This window comes from Ixodes scapularis, unplaced genomic scaffold, assembly GCF_016920785.2.
Source record: "Ixodes scapularis isolate PalLabHiFi unplaced genomic scaffold, ASM1692078v2 PGA_scaffold28__5_contigs__length_5199819, whole genome shotgun sequence".
Lineage (NCBI taxonomy): Eukaryota > Metazoa > Arthropoda > Arachnida > Ixodida > Ixodidae > Ixodes > Ixodes scapularis.
The window spans coordinates 1,313,708-1,332,772 of NW_024609855.1; the positions used below are offsets into that span (position 1 = coordinate 1,313,708).

The following is a 19,065-nucleotide window of genomic DNA, read 5'->3' on the forward strand; positions in this document are numbered from 1 at the left end:
AAGCGCTCTCACATCAAGCGATGGTCCAAAGCTACGTCGAAGCATACCATTGTTGGACATGAATCCTTGTATCTCTGACCTTACTGTGCATGCGCAACCTTCCCTAGCCCGTTGCCAGGCGGCGCCGCATGTACAGAAACACACGAGCGTTTCCAGAACCGGATGACCAGAGAGGTTATTAGACAAAAACTATCAAGGCTCAGGCTGGGTGACTAATGTTTAACGTTTTGGGTTATTTTTAGACTTTAAAATGTTCATAATTGAATACTTAATTAATTTCTGTATCATTACGAATCTATGTACAGTCGAGCCCACTTATAACGGCCGCAGATATAACGAACGCTCGCTTAGTACGAACAAGGGTGGTGCTACCGTCAAAATATACATTGGGGCAATGGCACAGTGTCTCACATAGAACGAACTGTTGCGGCCTCACCACTCGGTTAGAGCGAACGCGAAGCTGTCCGGCCCCCGTAGTTGACAGAGCCGGCGGTGCTTGGCGCGGTTTCGCTCGACTGCGAACCCGCGGCAGACGAACTTCGCCCACGGAGCGTCCCCCGGACGCTCCTTTGCGGAGAAAATAAAGAAAAAAAGAAAAAGCGCGCGTTGAAAAATGAAAACGAAAAAGCGCGCGCGCGCGGTGACGAAAGAAAAAGTGGCGCCGCCCGCGTCGTCGGGATGCATCCACGTGATCTGCGTCGACCAATCCGGAAAGTTCGGCGCCTGCTCTACCCGCTTTACCGGCCCAAACCGGTTCTCCATTTGTTGCTGCTCCGTTGCCATCCCGGACCGCGGATATTGAGCCGTCGATTCTTTCTGTGCGATGGCACTGCGTTGACATCGTTGCCGCATTCGTGCTCTTCCCAGATCGGGGATTTGAAGGTTGCCTCAACGCGCGAGTCCAAGGGCTTGACTTGCGCCTGGTGCGATGGCGGACTGTATGCCGACCTCTTCAGGTGCTAAAAGGAAAGCAGTCGACATTGCAACGAAGATGGCCATTGTTAATGAACTTGCTCAAGGTGAAAAAAACGGCGATTTGGTCAAGAAGTATGGACTGTCGAAATCGACCATTTCGACCATTGCTAAGGACAAGGAAAAGATTCTTGGTGCTACCGTGAATGCCAACCCGACAAGAAAGCGCCTTCGGAAGGCGACCTACGCGGACGTTGAGGACGCACTGCTGAAGTGGTTCGCTGACGCCCGGTCTCGCAACGTTCCGATCAGTGGACCGCTGATCGGAACTTCGCCTTCCTTTTGGACTTTCCCGATTTCAGCCCAGGCAATGGATGGCTCCACCGGTTTAAGGCTCGCCACGGAATTGTTTTCAAGGCGGTCGTCGGCGAGGCCGCGTCTGTGAACAACGAGGACGTCGATGCATGGCTTTTCGACAACCTCCCAACAATTGCGAGCTATGCTCCACGGGACGTTTACAATGCCGACGAGACTGCGTTGTTTTATCAGATGTTGCCATCTAAAACGCATGCCTTGAAAGGCGACAAGTGCGCGGGAGGTAAGAACAGCAAGTTGCGGATAACCGTTCTTCTCTGTGCCAATATGGACGGCAGTGACCGGCGGCTACCTTTTGTTATTGGCAAGTCACGTAAGCCGCGATGCTTTGGAAGCTACGTGCCCGTACGCTACAGGAACAATACGAAAGCCTGGATGAGCCGCGACTTATTCGCCGAGTGGCTTGTCGAGTTTGACCGCGACATGGCACGAAAAAACAGGAAGGTCCTGCTCGTGCTGGATAACTGTGCGGCGCACCATGTGCAGCTTTCCTTGAGTGCGGTGACAGTTCTCTTCTTGCCTCCCAATGCAACCTGCAAAATTCAGCCCCTGGATATGGGCATTATTCATGCGTTCAAGGTGTGCTACCGGCGGCGCGTCATCCAACGCTTGTTGATCGAAATTGATCGGCCAGATGCCGCCATGCCGGTTCACATCAGCTTGCTTGCCGCCGTGGAGATGTTGAAGGCGGCGTGGATGGAACTCACCGCGGAGTGCATAGCAAATTGCTTCCGTAAGGCGGGTTTTATGGGCCCAGGCACCGAGGACGCCATAGATCACCCACAGGAAGGCCGGTCGCACGAGGACTTGTGGCAACGCGTCGTTGACACGCAGCTGGCCGGACCTGACGTTGCCTGGGACGATTTCGTTTCTGCTGATGACGACGCCGACATCGCGGAGCCGTGCACTGACGAAGCTATTGTGCGTGAAGTGCGAGCCCTTCCCGACTGCCCAGAGACCGACGAGGACGATGACGAGGATGCTGCTCTACCGCCGGTTGCTGTGAATGCTTCAACCGCGATCGGTTACATCGCGTCGCTTAAGGAACTCGTGTGCAGCAGAGGTCTTGGTGATGAACATATTACCGCGCTGGAAAAATTAGAAACGGCAGTGATGCGATCAGCTTTGAAGAAGCAGACTTGCATCATGGACTTTTTTCAAAAATAAAGTTAACTTTCTTCTCGCTTGCTCTTTTTGCCTGTATTATAGGTGGTCCACTTACTACGAACTTTGGATACAACGAACAAATGCCGCGTGGCGATCAAGTTCGTTATAAGTGGGCTCAACTGTACAACATTCAACTTTTTTTTCACATAATTTCCAATCATCACATTCTACGCTTCTTTCTAGCCTTTCTCTGTAAAGTAGCAGTTGTGAGTAGTGCTTCTCCTGTCCTGTCCTGTTATGCTATCTGATTGATTGATTGATTTTGGGTTTTAATGGCGCAGCGGCTGCTAAGGCCATAGTGCGCCAGAACAATGGTAGAAGAAAAAACTGCGGTGCTATTTAAAGGTGAGGCATAATATGAGAGTTTAAAATCTTTCATAAAATGTGAACAATACAAAGAAAATCCACTTAGATGTGCTGTAATAGGCCAATGCTGTTTAGGAAGTTAAAAACTTGGTTATGAGGAACAAGAGGCTCCTCTCCCAGCAAAAGGGCTGGGTGGAATGGGATCTGTTCTCTAAAAAACCGTGAAAAGTTGGTGCAACGCTCTTCATGATATTTCAGACATTGAATGAGAATGTGCAAGACGGAGAGTGTTTCACCACATTCTTCATACATTGGAGCATCCTCTGCTCGCAGAAGGAAGCCATGTGTGAGTTGAGTGTGACCAATTCTCAGGCGACAGAGAACAACTTCATAAAAACGCTCGTTATGTCGGCAACTGGCCCACTCGGAAAGAACAGGTTTCATGCAATGGAGTTTATTATGGACTTCAGTGTCCCATTCCTCCTGCCATTTCTTTTTAATCAACTTTCTCAATGAGGACCTGTAATGCTGGTATGGGATGGAGGTAACCTCTGTGTCCATGTTCTGACATGTTCTAGCAGCCTTATCGGCCTCCTCATTTCCGCCTATACCGACGTGGCTAGGGACCCAACAGAAATTAATGGTGATGTTGGAGTTTGTGGCAGCTACAATCTTGTTTCGTATTTGCAGAATAAAGGCATATTTTGATCGATCTAGGGATGCAAGTGCACGGAGTGCACTGAGAGAATCTGAGAAAATTACGGCGGCCTTGATATTCCTTTTGATGATAGTATCCACAGCTAACAGTAGGGCATATAACTCTGCAGAAAAGATGGTGGCTTGGTTGCTGAGCCGCGTTACAATATTGCATGACGGCCCGACTACAGCAGATCCAACACTGCTGCTCCCCTTCGTTCCATCCGTGTAGAACTGTACAAAGTTTTTGTAGTTTTCGGAGATTTGTAAGAACTCTTGCCTGAGATCTTCTGCTGGTACATTCTTCTTGTCGTACTTGGAAAGAGAAAAATTAATCGGAATAGATGTGATGTTCCAGGGTGCAACTGGGCTGGGCAACGCTGCTACCGGACTCGATAAGTCTATTGCAAAATTCTCGGCCTCAGACTTAAGGCGCAGAGGAAAGGGAGGTACAACAGAGGGTTTGTTCTGGTACGTTCTTTCATACCGCGTGTCCAGAAACACTTCGAGTGCAGGATGTCGAGGCATGGAGCGAACTCTTAAGTGATATTGAAGGCCCAAGAACAGACGTCTTTTTCCAAGGGAGCATTCATTAGATTCAGCGTAGAGACTGGGGACTGGAGAGGTCCGGAAAGCCCCCGTTGCAAGTCGTAGTCCCAGGTGGTGGACAGGATCCAAGACCTGAAGAAGAGACGGCCGTGCCGAGCCGTACACCATGCAACCATAATCTAATTTCGATCGAACAAGGCACTGATACAAACGCAGCAGGCACCTTCTGTCACTACCCCAGGACTTGTGAGAAAGAACTTTTAAAATATTCAATGCTAGCAGGCATTTCTTTTTTAGTTGCAAGATGTGACTACAGAAGCTAAGTTTCTTATCAAAAATAACCCCTAAAAATTTATGCTCAGGACGTACGTTTAGGGTCTGACCTCCCAAAGTTAGAGTGGGTTCTATAATGATACCCCTTCGAAGAGAAAACAGAACACAGACTGTTTTCTCCGCTGAGAAACGGAAACCATTCTCATCTGCCCAACGTGTCATTCCATTAATACCTAGTTGAACTTGGCATTCACAAATAGCTGAATTACACGAAGAGCAGGAAATTTGCACATCATCAACATAAAGTGCATAGGAGAGAGATCGGGGAAGAACCTGTCTAAGAGAATTCATTTTGATCAGAAACAGAATAACACTCAGCACTGACCCTTGGGGAACACCATTCTCTTGGACAAACGTTTCAGAAAGTGTCGTGCCCAACCTCACTTGGAACGAGCGCTCATCGAGGAAGCTCTTGATAAGAGCTAGCATTTTCCCACGAATTCCAGCTAAAACTAAATCACTTAAAATTCCGTACCGCCATGTGGTATCATATGCCTTCTCAATATCGAAAAACACCGATAAACAATGTTGTCTGTTAACAAAGGCATCCCTGACTGTTTTTTCTAGGCGAACAAGGTGATCAACAGTTGATCGCCCTGTCCGATACCCACATTGAAATTTGTCGAAGAAGTTTTCCTGTTCTAAAAAATACACCAATCTGGAGGTCACCATTCGTTCAAACGTTTTTCCCAGAGAACTGGTTAGTGCGATTGGTCTGTAGCTGGAGGGTAATGATGGATCCTTTCCAGACTTTAGCAAAGGAATCACAATTGCCCTTTTCCAGAGAATGGGATAAGCTCCACTGCACCATATAGAGTTAAAAAAACAACAGGATGGTATCTAATGTTGCAGGATGTAAATGCTGAAGCATACTGTAATGAATAAGGTCTGGCCCTGGGGACGAGTTCCTTCCCTTGTCAAGGGCAATCATTAGTTCCACAAGGGTAAATGGTTGATTATAAGCCTCGTTAGAACCACCGGTACATTTTATTGGCACTTTCTCTTTGGCAGCCTTGTATTTTAGAAATGTGTCTGAATAATGCTCAGATCCCGAGACAGACATGAAGTGTTCCCCAAGAATATTTGCCTGCTGTTCTAGTGTGGGAACACGACTACCATCTAGTGTAGAGAGGGATAGTAAATGCACGGTAATCCCCTCTAATTCTATGGACCCTGTCCCATACGACTTTTACACCTGTGGAACTGTTGACTGAGGAAGTATACGACATCCAGGTGGTCTTTTTTGATTGGCGCCTTACACAGCGGGCCTTAGCACGTAGCTTTTTAAAATTAATGACATTTTCAACTGTTGGGTAACGGCGCACTATTGTCCATGCACAGTTTTGCCGCTTACGAGCTAGGCTACACTCCTCATTCCACCAAGGCTTTGGTTTTGATGGTAAGCGTCCTGTCGTTTTTGGAATAGAGCGCTGTGCTGCTTGGACAATTACATTAGTCAGGACTTCACAGGCTTCATTGACATCTAAGCTAACTAATGTGTCTGGATGCAACTCTGACTCCTTTTTAAAAGTGGCCCAGTCAGCCTTTTCTAACTTCCAACGTGGAGTTCGAGTTTGTAATGACTTAAAAGAGACTGTGCTTTTTAAAACAATGGGAAAGTGATCGCTACCATAGGGACTCTGATCTACACTCCATGAGAAGTCAGGCAGCAACGAGGCACTACCAATGGAGAGGTCGATGGAGGTCGATGATAAGGATGAGGTGCTAAAATAAGTTGACGTACCAGTATTAAAAAGACAAAGGCTTCGAGAAGTTAAAACTGATTCGATTATTTTCCCACGAACATCAGTTCGATTCCCACCCCAAAGGGTACTGTGGGCATTAAAATCCCCCATCAAAAGAAAGGGCTTTGGAAGTTGATCTAAAAGAGAATGAAGTTCTGCACTGGTTATAGCTTGTGAGGGTGATAAATATAGTGAACAAACAGAAATGGCTTTATGTACTAGAACACGCACTGCCACTGCTTCTAAAGGAGTGTGTAAGGGTATGGCCGTACAAGCAGCCAGCCTTGGAACCACTATCGCTACTCCTCCAGATGAAATGGTAGCATTTGGGCGGTCCTTCCGGAAGACAGTAAAATTTCGGAGGAAGTTGGTATGTGTGGCATTTAAATGTGTTTCCTGTAAACACAGGGCTGCAGGTTTGTGTTCCTGCAGAAGATAGTCAACGTCGTCAAGATTAGTAAGCAATCCCCTGCAATTCCATTGAAGAAATGTTGCAGTCATGTGTTAGAGATTGTTACTTTGGAGGTATTATTTGTTTTTTACTTTTATGGCGGGCCTTGGGAGCCTGCCACTCCATGTCTTCTGTGTCAGACGCATGAGAGGAGGCCTGGGTATTCTCATCCATAGGTTCCGACTCCTGTGGTGAGACCTTTCCGGAAGGTGTGGAAAGACTCTGGCCACGAGGTGCCAGGCGTCGGCCTCGACCACCTCCAGCCAAAGAGGCATTGGAGGTGCCAGGCAGGGAAGTGCCGGAGACTTCCTCTTCCTGTCCTTTGGGTGTTGGAGTGGCACAGGAACCATGCCGCTCCTTGGATGTGGATTTCCTCTCCTGAGGGCGTGGGCCCCTCTCCCTTGAAGGGGATCGCGGGCTACGGCCAGGCTTGGCCGTTGCCGACCCATCCTGCGAGGGGGATGCCGTCTGTGCCCCCTCGCCACTAACTGGGACAGACTGCTGCCCCGTGAGAGCGGGAGGGGTGGTGGTCTGGCTGGAGGAGGCAGTAGATCCCCCAGCCGTTACTGCACGCCCGGGCAGCTGAATTTTCAGCTTGGGCGTGGGGGACTGCTGTGGCTTCCGGTAGTCCAAAAAGGATGTTTGGGTAGCCACTGCAACCTTCAGTGGTGCATGTCCCCGCTGCATCACCTGCGCATAGCCGCCCTTCCGCAAGAAAGCGAAACGGCGACGTGCCTCTTGGTATGTTAAGTTTTCTTTTACTTTTAGTGTCAGAACTTCTTTTTCATCTTTCCATACCCTACATGATCTGGAGTACGCTGGGTGGGCCTCATTGCAGTTTGCACACTGTGCACTGTTTGTGCAAGAATCCGTCTTGTGGTCGGTTTTGCTGCATTTTGCACATGTGGCTTTCCCACGACAATTCTGGGAACCATGTCCATATTTCTGACACTGAAAACATCTCCGGGGGTTAGGGATATATGGTCGAACCCTACAGTGGAGGTATCCAGCCTTGACGGCTTCAGGAAGTTTGGTGGCTTCAAAGGTTAGAACTATGTGCTTTGTTCTTAATTCCTGTCCGTCTCGTCGCATGCAGATACGCCTTGCGGCCACGACCCCTTGGTCAGAAAGACCTTCAGCAATTTCGTTGTCAGTTGACTCTAAAAGGTCATCCTCAGAGATAACTCCCTGAATCGTATTCAGTGTGCGATGTGGCGTGACTGACACCTTATGGTCGGATACCGCACTCAGTGCAAGGAGGGCCGCACTCTGTTCGCTGGTCTCAATTTCCACCAGAAGGTCGCCAGTAGACATTTTTTTGGCTTTGAAGCTTTTGCCCACAACACTTTCGAGTACTTTCGCAACGAGGAAGGGCGATAATTTTGATAACTGCTTTTCACCTTCGGAATGAATCACCAAAAACTTTGGGTACTTGGATTGGTTACCTGGAGTCTTGTCTGAGATTAAAACTTCGGTGCGGACTCTTTTGGGAGGCCGATCAAGTTGGTTTTGCTTGGAACCCATAAAGATGGGGAGGTTTTCAGAAACCGTGGCGCACCGCCCACCACCGAGCCCAACAAGGGGGTAGGTAGCACCCCATAGCAAGTATACCTTGGCTGGGTATGCTACTCTACCAGTGCTACCCAGTAACTATAACCAAGTGTGGTTCAAGAAAGTTATCTGTCGCCACCCAAGGTTAGCCCTTGCCGCCTAAGAAGGTGAAAAAGGAAGGAAGAGAGTGTAGAGGGAAAGAAAGAAAAAGGAGGTGGAAGGAAAAGTGAAAGGAGGAAGAACAGGGTAGAAGAGGCGACTGACTGAATCATCCTGGTCGGGCCAAGCCAGGACACCCGTCTACGAGAAGCAGGGGCCGAAGCGGTGTATTGCCTCGCCCGGGGGGCCCCGAAGGGTCCAAACATACCCCGGGCTTAGCTCAACCACCAGGGTCCCCTTTTCCCCGGACACGGGTACGCCACGCACAGCCAGACGTGGGTGGGCGAACCCACATGGCTCGGGGTTCGTAGTGACGCCACTCACCAAGCACCTACAAAAGTAGGTGCCCCCTGCGTGCGGGTATGGTGGCCCACGTGGCTGGGGTCCGTGGTGACGCTACTCACCAAGCACCTAGCACCTAAGGTGCAGGCGCCCCCTGCGGGGCTCGGGGTCCGTGGAGACGCCACTCTCCAAACACCTGCTTTCACAGGTGCCCCCTGCGGGGGTTATGCTATCTAATATATATGTTCACACTAGAAGAGCTGTCTTGCATTATGTAGTAGATCAATAGAATCGGCACCATACGCAACTAAAGTTGAATATTTATGTATCCAAAGATCTTTTTCAAAAGTTGGTGCCACCACCTTCCCGCCATTGCTTTGCTTTATCACATACTCTGAGCAAGTATTGCACACAAGGGCTGTGTTAGCATTCGGCGTGAACTCAGCTCAGCTCGTACTGGAAACAAGTGCTACGTCAGCGTTCGAAGAGAACTCGGATCCAGCTACATGCTTCGTGTACAAGCAGTGGCGACTGTCAATGTTGTTGATAGGCTCTTGAAAAGGGTCCATTGAGCTCGCTATAGACTATTTTCAAGCATTGGCAGAGTTATAGGCACATAGCATTCATTTGTGCCTATACCTATATGTATTTTGCATCTGTGCTATATATTGCAACTACCTCATTAGAGCTCTGGTGCCAACATATTTCCCAGGATGAAAATAATTTTTTTGTTCTAATTATTTGCTGTAACAGACACCAGAGAGGATCTTGAAAAGAAGCAGACATCTGATTTTGAGGCTGAAGACAATACTGCAGCTTCATCTGACAGGGTATCATTGAAGCAGGTATGGTGCTTATAAAGCAATACTAAACTGAAATTTAAATTTCCCAGAACAGTGTATTCCGAGCATACATTTTATAATGTAAACTAGACAACTAAAATAAACCTTTGAAGAAAACTTGAGTTGACAACATGCAGGTACCAATATTTTCAGCTTGCTCTACAGTGGTTGTTTGGAATCAACAAGACCCTATATAAATGCATGCCGTCTTGGGCCTCATATACATTGCTTGTTCCCGAAAAGTGTCATGTTATAGATTTTGGTTGTACATCGGAATATCCAGGTAGTCAAAGTTAATAATTTCATAATTTTATCTTGTGTTTGGGTGTGTCATTGCCTTCAATGGGTTGTCACATTGTTTCCCTTTTTAGAGTGCAGCTCTTAGGGGCCCGTTTCCGTCTTGAGCGGCGTCGCCGTCGGCGTTGGCGTCGGCGTCACCGCGAGGTTACGTGACCCCCCGAGGCCACGTGACCCCCCGAGGCCACGTGACCCCCCGAGGCCACGTGACCCCCCGAGGCCACGTGACCCCCCCGAGGCCACGTGACCCCCCGAGGTCACGTGACCCCCCTCAGGTCACGTGTCCCCCCTCAGGTCACGTGACCCGCCTCAGGTCACGTGACCCCCCTGAGGCCACGTGACCCCCCTGAAGTCACATGACCCTCCGAGGTCACGTGACCCCCCTGACGTCACGCGAGCCCCCTTAGGTCACGTGACCTCAAGGAGTCACATATTCCTCAGTATGCTTCCATCTTCCTCCTCAAGAGCTGCGCTCTAACCGGCGTTACAGGGAATTGTAAACGGCTTTCATTTTTTTAGGGCAAAAAAAAGCCAAAAAGAGATGCAGCAAGCAGCAAAAAGCAGTGCTTATGAATGTATCCTGCAAGAGCAACTAAGCAAATCAGAGCAAAAACAGTGGTGTCGTCAGTGCTGTCAGTGTATGTAACAGATCATTCTTCTTTGTGTTAATGCATAGTCTTTATACCACAGAAGGGCATGTTTCATTGTTGTAAAATACAGAAAACGGAGTACAAAGTATGACGACAAGAAAGGAAGGAGACAGGACGAGCAGGCTCGTTTCGTTCCTTCGCGCGCTGTTTTCTTGGATCAATCATGAACCAACTTCCCCATATTGCCACCTTAGTTTCATGTGCTGCAGTAGTATTTGTACAGGGTGCTATTTTTTGTTATGTGCCTTGCAGGCACCTGGAAGGAGGAAACGCCAGTTGAGTGATTCAGATAGCGATACAGACGAGTCCGTTGTCGTCAGTCGAGCTGAAGAGGGCAAAGACAGACGCAGCATTCTGGCGGCGGCGCTACACTGAGGCTTGCCAGGAGAAGGAGAAGCTCACCAATATTATTGAATCAATGCAGAGAACCAGTGATGGCAAGCTAGCAGCAAGTGAGTACCATAACAATTATGTTTGCTTTGTAGTAGCTCTCATGGTTTATACTTATAACTTTTTTCTTCAGTTCAACAGCTGCGAGAAGCACAGGGTCCTGCACTGCCGTCACAAGCAGGTGAACTTCGTTGTGGTATGTTGATTATATTCTCATCCAAGGTGTCTTAAAAAAAAACAAAATTTGAAGGATCTCTGACACACAAAATATTACTTCATTTCAATGCACTTCGAAACAGCACTCAAAACGTTTTCAGTGCAGAATCATTTATTTCTAAAATGGCTCGTGGAAACAAGACTTCAGGATAATTAATATCACAGTACTTTTACTGCCACGAGTTGTCCAGGCACATTCATGTTAGCAAATTGTTTCTAACATTTATAGTTCACCCTGGGCGTCGGCACGTCTATGATGCAAAATCAAAAAGCTCCGAGACTAGTTTTAAATAGCAAAGAAGAGAGCAGCATGGCGATGTGCACGCAGCATTAGAGAGCAGTAATCATCTGTCATTGTGCCGAGTTGCATCATTCTAGCGATCATTGTGATCTGTGGTACAATGGTTACAGAACTAATGGTGCTTATGCTTTGCTACCAAGGCATTCAGAATTAATTATTTTATTCCTAGCAGCAGAACTCTTCTGCAGGTAATGACATTTCTTAAAGAGTTCTCGTCTTTGTTTTCAGTTCAATGGCTGCCAGAACCAAGGAGCCCTAGGGTGATGTCAGGAGCAGCAGAATGTCACTTCGGTAGGTTGTTGTTGTTGTTGTTAGAACGTTCTTTATTGCCCTGTTATATATAATATATGTATACATATATATATATATATACACATATACACACACATATACCATACACACATATAATGCACCATTGTCGTCTGCATCGGTGCGGGCCTAAGGATCTGCCGTTGCCGTCATGGCGGTCTGGGTGGGTGTTGGTCCCAGCGCCTTCGGCTGCTGCAAAGTCGTCCACCGGGGCCGTCGTCGTCGTAGACGAACTCCGCCAGCTTTGTCCACAGCAGGGAGACGATCGTCTTGTCACGACTGGTGGGTAGAATCCAATCAACATACGTCGCCGGACGGATCTCGTCTGGGAGTTCCTCCAGTTTTGTTTTCCGAAGGCTAGCGTGGCGCTCGCACTCCCAGACAACATGGGCAGCCGTCGCGGCACTCCGGCACCGGCGACACGCCCCCTCGTCAGGATCGTCGCCGAAGAACTTATGGCGCAGCGCTGGGGATAGGACAGTGTTGGTCGCGAGGCGGCGGACGAGGGTCTGAGTGCTCCTCGGTAGGTCATTCGGCATCGGAGGAACGGGACGCAACTGCTCGTCCGGGCGTTCCTCCCGCTCCTCACGAAAGTGCCGTAGGATTCTCCGCCTTCGCTGTTTAGCACTTTCCTTGACGACAGACGGGTCGGCCGCCTCGCCGGCTGAGTTGTGGAATGCGTTCGGCGCGGATGCCATCTGGCGAACTGCTGCTCGCGCCTCGCTGTGGGCCCACTCATTGCCGTCAACGCCCGCATGCGCGGGCACCCAGGAAATAGTAGCTTGGATGTTGAGCTTGTTTCGAAGTTCTAGGAACGCGGCGAGCAACTCGCCGACTATTCCCGTGTACATTGAGGGGCTCCCGCTCGCTCGTCTGCAAGTTTCGTACGCGCGAGTCGAGTCGGTGAACAGTAGGAGCCTGTGTGGGATGTCTGTTGGTGAAAAAGTTTGAAGAACCCACTGGGATGCTCGGAGAAGTGCCATGAGTTCCGCTTGCGTAGTGTCGACGTCTTCAGTGGTCGAAAGCGCAGCCGCGTTCGGAATGCCATGGGTGGTGTCGACCCACGCGACCGCCTGGACGTGCTTGGGGGTTCTGTCCTCTCCTTCCCCGTCGTCGCCGGTAGTCGACAGCAAGGTCTCCGCCATGTCAGTGTAGATGGTGTGCGTAGGCGGTGATTTGTGCGCGACGCTGCGTGTGTGCGCTTTGGCAAAGCGTTTGCGTCGCTCCGAGTTGCTCGTTCCAGGTCCCATGTTTCGTGGGAGGGGTTTTCCGTCGGTAAGGGTAACCGGGGCGGCCCACGGAGGGGGCGAGTGCGCGTCTGCCGGGCGGACGCCCAGACTGGGAGGCACGCCAAGCTCTTCCAATATGGAAAGCCCAGCTGTCGAGCTGCTGAGGCGGTCTCTCTGGGCGAGGAGCGCCTGTTCGGCGAGTTCCGACAGGAGGTTCATGCCGCCGTGTGCGTACAGCTCCCGAAGGGGCGTATACTTAGGCAGTCCGGTAACAATGCGGATGGCTTCGCGATTGAGTTTCTCGAGTTGCTCCGCCTGCCTGGGCCACTTCGATGCCCCTTTTTTTTTTTTTTAGATATACAAATATAATAAAAAGGACATGTCATGGTGTTAGGTCGTGCTTTTAACAAAAAAGGCACACGTGGCTGTAACTTGTTTTTGTGACGCTTAGGGTAGATAATTACGTTTGCGCCGTAAAATTGAATCTTTAGTGCCCAACGTCCATCAACAGCTGCTTTTTTTCTTTTTCGTTTTTGAGCTTTTGTTCCTTTCGAGGTGCATATTCTGCACATATAATAATCTCATTCACAGCACACCTTGAAAAATTCCTACAAAGAAAATCACTATTCAATATCCGATTCAATATTCGGCTCTTTTTTCTTAATTCAATTCGATAACTGCTATTCGGTATTCGCGCACCACTACTTATAAGCACATTAAAAATAAGTAATATTTCGGGGCATCAGGAGCCCATTAAGGTAAGCTACCTTTTATAATACCGTACTCACCTTACAATAAGAACATAATTTACCCACTTCGGTAGGTAAATTATGTTCTTATTGTAAGGTGAGTACGGTATTATAAAAGGTAGCTTACCTTAATGGGCTCCTGATGCCCCGAAATATTACTTATTTTTAATGTGCTTATAAGTAGTGGTGCGCGAATACCGAATAGCAGTTATCGAATTGAATTAAGAAAAAAGAGCCGAATATTGAATCGGATATTGAATAGTGATTTTCTTTGTAGGAATTTTTCAAGGTGTGCTGTGAATGAGATTATTATATGTGCAGAATATGCACCTCGAAAGGAACAAAAGCTCAAAAACGAAAAAGAAAAAAGCAGCTGTTGATGGACGTTGGGCACTAAAGATTCAATTTTACGGCGCAAACGTAATTATCTACCCTAAGCGTCACAAAAACAAGTTACAGCCACGTGTGCCTTTTTTGTTAAAAGCACGACCTAACACCATGACATGTCCTTTTTATTATATTTGTATATCTAAAAAAAAGGGGCATTTTGCGATATTTGGTCTTAATTTTAACAGAGAAAAAGGGCACCCGGGATTTTATTTTATATAAATAAACAGAAAAGTGTTAAATCTAAGTAAACAGGCTTAAATAATATAATCTGAAGTAAGAAAAAAAATGTGGTTAGGTGGCGCAAGTCACCGTCCAACTTCCGCTATGCATCCATTCCTCCATTGTGGTCGGTTTGCCTTGCTGCATACCCGACCCGGAGGAATAACACGGAGCCAACGGTTTCAACAACAAGAAACTACATTTAATGGGACATGGACGAGACGATTAACATGGTTACCACCGGTGCCCGAGTCCAGGCAGCGACTCTCCGTGCGCCGCCTCTGATCTGCCTTATCAAGGCGGCGCATCCGATGTGCGCGTGGCTGGCGTGACATCGCCGCCACGCGGGAAAAGTTTGGCACCTTTGCCTCGCAGTCGGCTAACTTGGCTTGGGAGTCGCCAGGGCGCCCACACTTCCTCCCCCCCCTCAAGCTTCGTCCGGCATGTCGATGACGGAGACGTTGTGGGCGTCAGGAGGTGGATGGCGCTGTTGGGCGGACTGACGTAAGTCCAGCCGGCGCCTGCTGGACGAGCGCGGCGGCTGCTGACGAGCACGGCGGCTCGGTCAGCTCCAGCTTGTCGCTTGAGCTTGTTCGAGATCAGGGCTCCACCAGGTGGCTGCTTTGCACGTGGTCCCTGATCCAAGCCAGCTGCCGCTCCATCCTGCAGAGGGTGGTGGCGGTCCATGGTTCCCTGGGCCGTCCCTGGCGCGCCGACGTCCATGAGACCGGCCGCCGTGTCGTTCCGATGGCGGCTGTGGTGACGGTGTTGTCCATGGGCCAGCTTCGTAGAAAAACAAGGAAGCAGATGACACGGGGCTCAGTTGGGGGTTGAGCCTGACGTTGTCTTCGCATGCACCCCTTCCAGAAAGTTTGAAATAACGGATCTGAGGTGGGTACACAATCTTCTCCCCCTCTCTTGAAAAGGGGGCAGATCCGTGGAAGTCGAAAACTACCCCCAAAATGCGAGAGGCCAAGGAGACAAAAAAAAGGTTCCTCTCTCTTCGGTGTCACCGACGTCGCAGGTTATACCGCCGCCTTGGTAGAGACAAGGGGGTTTCCGGAACGGGACTGCAGTCAGTGTCGTTCCGGTCCTGCGAGGAATCTTAGTCTTCTGCTTGAAAAAATCGTTTAAGGTCAGTGATATGAACAGGTCCGATTTCCTCACTATACTCACAGTGAACTAGTTCGTAAGTGAGCGGTGAACACTTTTCATGCACGCGAAACGGACCTTCCCACCTGTTTGCGAGGGCGGCTGCGAAGCCTCGAGCGGCGTCACTCAATGGGTGAGTACGCCGAAGTACAAAATCTCCCACCTCGAACTGCAAGTCACGTCGCCCCTGGTTGTACTGTTTTGCCTGCTGTACTCGGGCGACGTCAAGATTTTCTCGGGCTTCTCGAAGGTTATCGGAGAAGTGCTTTCGCAGGTCCTCTGCGAACTTCACGTAGGGGCGAAGCCTTCCCCCTGACTCTGTAGAAAGGAGACTGTTAAAAAGCGGGAACGCGAGCTCCTTGCCGAAATTCAATTGGGCAGGAGTGAGACCCGTTGACCGATTAGTGGTCGTACGGGTTGCGAATGCCAGCTCGGGCAGTTTCGCGTCCCAGTCCTTGTGGCGCTCGGTGTAGGCCACTAGCATCATCTTAAGGTTCCGATTTACCGTTTCCGTGATGTTTGCTTGCAGGTGGTATGGGGAAGTTCTTTTGTGCTTGATTCCCAGCACCGCGCATGCATCTACGAACACCTTACTCGTTAGATAGGAGGCATTATCGCTTACAAGCTGTGCACAAAAGCCAAACCTGGCGAATGTTTCAAGTAGACATTCCCAGATTTTTTGCGAATCTAGCTTCAGCAATGGAAATAACTCAACCCACTTCGTGAAGTGGTCGGTTACCACGAACAAGTACTGATTGCCGCGGGTACTACGTGGGAAGGGGCCCATGACGTCACAGCAACAAATCTGCCAAGGGCTCTGACTCGCGATTGGTTGCATGAGACCGGGGGACTGGCCACCACGTGATTTTGCCTTCCGACATACCGAGCAGCTACGGGCATATTGGAGCACATCTTGCCCCATGCCTGGCCAGGTAGCAATTTGAGATAACTTTTTGTAAGTCTTGCTCCCACTGCTGTGTCCTGCCAAGGCAGAGTCATGCATGTATCGGATGAAAAGCTTACGTAGCTTGCGGGGTATCACGGTCCAGAATGCCGAGCCATCCGGATCGTCGTCGTCCTGGGAGATGTAGCGTAGCAGGAGGCCATCGTCGCTCATCAAGTACGAGTCTAACTCCTCGTCACTTGGGCGGTCGACTGGACCTCTTGCTGCCAGCCAAGCGGACACGCGTTGGCAGAGTCCGTCATCCAGCTGCACCTTGCGAAGCTCCTCGCGGCTCACCAATGTACCCACCGTGAATCTGGGGATCCTCGTGTCGTGGCCGCGACGGTCACCAAGCCATGGGTATCCTGCGAGTGTTCCTCGGGAAGTGGAGCACGAGAAAAAGCATCAGCAACTTTGTTAGTTGACCCCGGGCGGTACACAATTCCGAGGCTGAGGCCGCGACGTCAACAACGCTGTTCGAAGGAGCTCCGCTCCTCCTCTCCCACCAGCCAGGCCCGTACACGTAAACTGTGTAAACCGCGTCAATACTGCCTCTGGTCACTCTGGTCCCCCGCCAGCAACGTTGCCGATGTTCGTTCGTTCGCCTGCTCAACGGCGGCGAGTTGAGCGGCACCGAACTCGCGCCACGCTTGCGCCCTCGCTTTCACGCTGGGTAGGCTTCGCGTGTTCGCTCCCGCCGTGGTCGTTGCTGCTGGTGCGCGGCGGCCCGGCCGCACGGCTTTAGCACCGCTGCGCGTCACATGCATGGCAGCAACTTCTAACTTAGTACGTACCGGAAAGTGAAAACAGTGCGCGTTGACCGGTAAGTACACGATAAGCGACTACGCATTAAGCGGGCATTGAATGCATTAGGTTTAACGGGAGACATGTCAGGGATCTGACTAAGCTACTTTTAAAGTGGAACTACGGCTTATGCGGGTAGGTGGTACCAAGGTTTTATTGTATCAACCATGAAAAGAAACAAAAAAAAAAACATTTTTGTGGGTAACATCTGGTTTTAGCTTTATTATCAAATTGGTATTTTGGCCACTTAGCTATGTTTTTTGTAGTTGATTGTAGCATTGTTATTGTTAGAAAAGCAAAAAGTTAATTGAGTGCCACTTGTAAACTTTTTACCTGTCATTATTGCATCCCTGGGATCGTCTATGGCCGAGAGGTATGCTACCGGAGCCAGAAAAAAACTGGTCTGCCCCACAACGTCCTCCTGGCATTAAAGGCCGACAGCGGTGCAGTGACAGAATCAAAATGTGCGTGCCCTGCTGGTGCAAGCAAGGGGTGCGTGCAGCCGTAGACTTGTTCTACAGCTGTTTATTTTGTTGAAGAAAGAGGGATTTAAAGAGGCATCGCCTGCGCTCTCATACACAGAACTTCCCCAGCAATGGGAGCACCCCCGCCGACAAGACATCAAGGCGACGAGCGTCCAAGATGTAGACTGGATTTCTCGGGAGGGTGGCGTAGAGATGGCAATGCCAGTGTAGCTCTACGACGCACGTGTCGAGAAGCAGGAGGTAGAGCAACAACTGCAGTCTTTTCACGCACTAGGAAGGGACCTCGAGAACATAGGAAACTTTGACCTCACGTCAGTTCTCCTAGTAGCACGAAGGCAGTCTGTGGAAAGAAAACTCGAACCTGCCCCTGCCAGCTCTCTAATGTCCTACCAGCAAGCTCAACTCTGGAAATTATAAGCGAAATAAGAGCCATACAAGATAAACTAAAAAATACTTATTCACTTTTCGCCTCCCTTGAGTCCAAAATCGACGATATTGATTGCGAAATTGCAAACCTGAGGACAATAAAAAAAATTATGTTGCAGCAGTTTCCGAACTTACAGCTAAAAATTCTTTTATGATCAAAGAAAACGTGCAAAGATGCGCCGCACTTGAATATCATTCCCGACGAAACAGCTTGCTTTAGTTTAACATGCCCGATATTCGGGACGAGACATGAAAACAGTCCGAAGAAAAAATAATCAGCTTTGGTGAAGGGTGAAGGTAGGCATGCATGGTGTAAAGATCCTCCCCTTTCGATCAAACGAGCGCACCGAATCGGCCTTTTCAGAGATTACTCTCCATCGCACCAGGCCTATTATCGTAAAATTTAATTTGTCTAAAGATAAGGAACTATTGCTTTTGAAAGCATTCAAACTAAACAGCATCAACTTTCAGTTGAGTGAGGACCTTTGCAAAGAAACTCTGAAGGCACAAAGAAAAAATGTTTTCGTTTGCGAAAACACAAGGCCGCGAGTTTAAATTACGTCATGACAAACCGAATATTGGAACCTCGCGGTATATTTTTGACTGAAAGGCTGGATGTGTAAAGCAGGTTCCTGCAAAGCTCAAGCAAAACAAGTCATCCTCTCGCAAAAGCAACCTTCACAAAAGCATTCTTTCAAAGCAGGAAGAGCTGTTAGCTGCTGTCGGTTCACGCCCTGCAGACATTGTTGTATTCAGCAAAACTTGGCCAACCCCAGAAATTTTAAATACCGAAAGAATTTTGGGCAACTCACATTTTGTTGCCCGGAGTGATAGGATAGAGCGCCGCGGAGGAGGAGTGTTGATCGCTGTCAGAAATGGCCTACGCCAGGGGTGGCCAGGCTGATTCGGCCTAAGAGTCACAAAAAAAAAAAAAAACTTCCAACAGCTGCGAAGGGGGGAGGGGGAAGCTAACTTTGGTTTAGAGCAATAAATGAAATGTTTGGCAAAGTTTCCACCCTGACTTGCTGAGGAGAGACCTACTTTGTCATGATGCAGTCTGGTACTGGGGAGGCTCAGCAGCAAGCCTTCGAGCAGACCAAGACAGCTCTCATTACAACCCCGGCATTGGCAATGTAC

General features: G+C 49.2%; 2 protein-coding genes, 1 long non-coding RNA gene and 1 pseudogene across 3 annotated transcripts; 3 read left to right on the plus strand and 1 right to left on the minus strand.

Annotated features, from left to right (window-relative positions):
* The first annotated feature begins 286 nt into the window (after window positions 1-286).
* LOC115308604 (tigger transposable element-derived protein 6) lies at window positions 287-2,475 on the plus strand. Its single transcript, XM_029966596.4, has one exon. It carries the CDS (start codon window positions 1,462-1,464, stop codon window positions 2,452-2,454), a length of 993 nt encoding a protein of 330 aa, XP_029822456.2. The 5' UTR covers window positions 287-1,461; the 3' UTR covers window positions 2,455-2,475.
* An 8,205-nt stretch (window positions 2,476-10,680) lies between these two features.
* LOC120841812 lies at window positions 10,681-11,497 on the plus strand. The gene is made up of 3 exons (XR_005715822.1): window positions 10,681-10,767; window positions 10,839-10,901; window positions 11,451-11,497. It is a non-coding gene; the product is annotated as an uncharacterized LOC120841812 (long non-coding RNA).
* Window positions 11,498-11,599: 102 nt separating this feature from the next.
* LOC115325926 lies at window positions 11,600-12,229 on the minus strand. The gene has a single exon (XM_029986647.2). It carries the CDS (start codon window positions 12,227-12,229, stop codon window positions 11,681-11,683), a length of 549 nt encoding a protein of 182 aa, XP_029842507.2. The 3' UTR covers window positions 11,600-11,680.
* Window positions 12,230-12,486: 257 nt separating this feature from the next.
* On the plus strand, window positions 12,487-13,115 carry LOC120841807 (annotated as a pseudogene).
* The last annotated feature ends 5,950 nt before the right edge of the window (window positions 13,116-19,065 follow it).

Coding starts and splice junctions, on each gene's coding strand:
- LOC115308604 (XM_029966596.4), top strand. CDS start 1,462: ATGTTGCCATCTAAAACGCATGCCTTGAAAGGCGACAAGTGCGCGGGA.
- LOC115325926 (XM_029986647.2), bottom strand. CDS start 12,229: ATGGCATCCGCGCCGAACGCATTCCACAACTCAGCCGGCGAGGCGGCC.